The 2,500-nt window shown below is 44.3% G+C and overlaps 1 protein-coding gene across 11 annotated transcripts in view; it reads left to right on the top strand.

The window, feature by feature from the left end:
- The window catches only part of aak1a (AP2 associated kinase 1a), a 39,999-nt gene that overhangs the window by 11,084 nt on the left and 26,415 nt on the right, over nt 1–2,500 (top strand). For all 11 annotated transcript variants that reach the window (XM_027151507.2, XM_047823010.1, XM_047823015.1 and 8 more), the window contains 2 exons: nt 125–233; nt 719–861. In XM_027151507.2, coding sequence (XP_027007308.2) covers nt 125–233; nt 719–861 — 252 coding nt within the window. The remainder of the gene's footprint in view (nt 1–124; nt 234–718; nt 862–2,500) is intronic.

Here is a 2,500-nt window from a genome sequence, read left to right as displayed (position 1 = left end):
GACACCTTTACGCCCACGACTCATCCGGCTCAGACTGTAAGTCATTAACAGGAGCTGACAGCTGCAGGAGCTCATCATCATCATCATCATTATTGCTCGTCTGTGTTTGTGTGTTTGTTTACAGAGGGATCTGGTGGGAAACAAAAATATAGTCGGCTACCTGGACTCCAGTATCACCGCCGTGGGGTCAGGAGACGTCTGGGAAGTTCTGATATTAATGGACTTCTGTAGAGGTCAGCACTTACTGCTTAGATTCTCTCTCTCTCTCTCTCTCTCTCTCTCTCTCTCTCTCTCTCTCTCTCTCTCTCTCCCTCCCCCTCTCTATATATAATTGTATGTGACAAATAAAAATCTTGAATCTCGCTCTCTCTTACGCCTTCTTTTGTTTCTCTCCTCCGCTCTCTGTCTCTCTCCTCATTTCTTTAACTCTATCTCTCACCCCTTCTTTTGTTTCTCTCCCCCCCCTCTCGCTCTCTCCCCCCCGTCTCTCCCACCTTCTATCACTTTCCCATCACTCTCTCTCTCTCTCTTCGTTTCTCCCCACCTCTCTCTCTCTCTCTCTTTTTCTCCCCCCCCCCTATCACTCCCCATTACTCTCTCTCTACCTCTCTCCCTGTTTCTCTCTCCCCCTCAATCACTCCCCCATCACTCCGACTTTTTGAGCATGGATTCGTGCGTGTGTGTGTGTGTGTGTGTGTGTGTGTGTGTGTGTGTACAGGTGGTCAGGTGGTTAATCTGATGAACCAGCGACTGCAGACCGGCTTTAGCGAGTCAGAAGTCCTGCAAATCTTCTGCGACACGTGCGAGGCAGTCGCTCGACTTCACCTGCGCAAAATTCCCATCGTCCACAGAGATCTCAAAGTACGAGCGCCGGCTCCACCTCCTTCCTCAAACCATCTCCTCTTATAAAGGAATGCTCCAGTGTTTTCAGTGGCATCGCTGTCTGTTCCATGTAAACGTGTGTAAAATGTCCACATGCGAAAATCTCAGTGTTTGTTTGCACCGACAAAATAAGAACAGAAGATTAATCGCAGCCGTAACGCAAATCTAAGGGCTGCTGATAGACGTTTCGGTACATTCTTAGTTGATGCTAGTTATCTATCGTTGGATAAAACGTCAATAAAATGCAGGATTAAACGGAATTGCATTTTTTATTTTTATTTTTTTATAAAGTTTCTTTGCGAATTCAACAAACTTCCCTTAGACCTTCGTTGGAAGTGAGTTTGTAGTCAACAGTTTTCTCTCCTTTTCTCAGAACAAAAACTCTTTTGTGTTAGCTTTTTTTTTTTTGAAGTCTGTGGTAATCAGACATATCTCAATATTCTGGAGATCAGATACAACACTGAAGTTTTCCTTTAACCGTTTTTAATAATAACAACAGATTATAGCAACATGCCAATCAGTGTTGGGCGGTAACCTGTTACTGTAACAGTTACTTTTGACAGTAAATAAAACGCTAACGCATTACGTTTTAAATAAATTAGCTTCGTTACCGTTACCATATGGTGCTTTTACGCTGAAGTCTAGCCTACAGACTAACCTGAGGTGTAGCCTACAGACTAACCTGAAGTGTAGCCTACAGACTAACCTGAAGTGTAGCCTACAGACTGACCTGAAGTGTGGCCTACAGACTAACCTGAAGTGTAGCCTACAGACTAACCTGAGGTGTAGCCTACAGACTAACCTGAGGTGTAGCCTACAGACTAACCTGAGGTGTAGCCTACAGACTAACCTGAGGTGTAGCCTACAGACTAACCTGAGGTGTAGCCTACAGACTAACCTGAGGTGTAGCCTACAGACTAACCTGAGGTGTAGCCTACAGACTAACCTGAGGTGTAGCCTACAGACTAACCTGAGGTGTAGCCTACAGACTAACCTGAGGTGTAGCCTACAGACTAACCTGAGGTGTAGCCTACAGACTAACCTGAGGTGTAGCCTACAGACTAACCTGAAGTGTAGCCTACAGACTAACCTGTTTACAGCAGCGATGCATTGTAGGATCGGTGGATGCCAACCTGTATACACGAAGAAGACGCCGCAATGTGGGCATGTTTCCGTTTATTCACGTATGTGCGGCAGTAACGGCGAGTCGAGGCGAGAACAAGACGGGTTTCTCAAAGTGGAAATATTTTCATTATTTCTTTAGAAAAGTAACTAAACGTGCACTTAGGTGTAAGTAATCAACAAAGTAATTGAGTTACATTTTGAATGAAGTCACTAGTGACTAACTAGTTACTATGTTTTTAGTAACTACTGTAGCACAACACCGGTGCAAAGTGACCGTCACACCCTTTCTGTTTTGTTTTGTATTATCGGTTTGCACTGTGTTTTTTTTTTATCCCACACTTTGTATGGCGGCTTACTTTAAATCCTTAGCTCTGTGTGGTTTTATGTACCGCATCGGCTACATAATACGACTGAAATGACAATAAAAGCCGGTCGACTCGACTTGACCTTTCGTCAAACCGAGCTGTTAAACAGGATTAAATGCTTTAAGGAC

This window comes from Tachysurus fulvidraco, chromosome 14 (genome assembly GCF_022655615.1).
Source record: "Tachysurus fulvidraco isolate hzauxx_2018 chromosome 14, HZAU_PFXX_2.0, whole genome shotgun sequence".
In the NCBI taxonomy this organism is placed as follows: Eukaryota; Metazoa; Chordata; class Actinopteri; order Siluriformes; family Bagridae; genus Tachysurus; species Tachysurus fulvidraco.
This window is presented reverse-complemented; position numbering and strand designations above follow the sequence as displayed.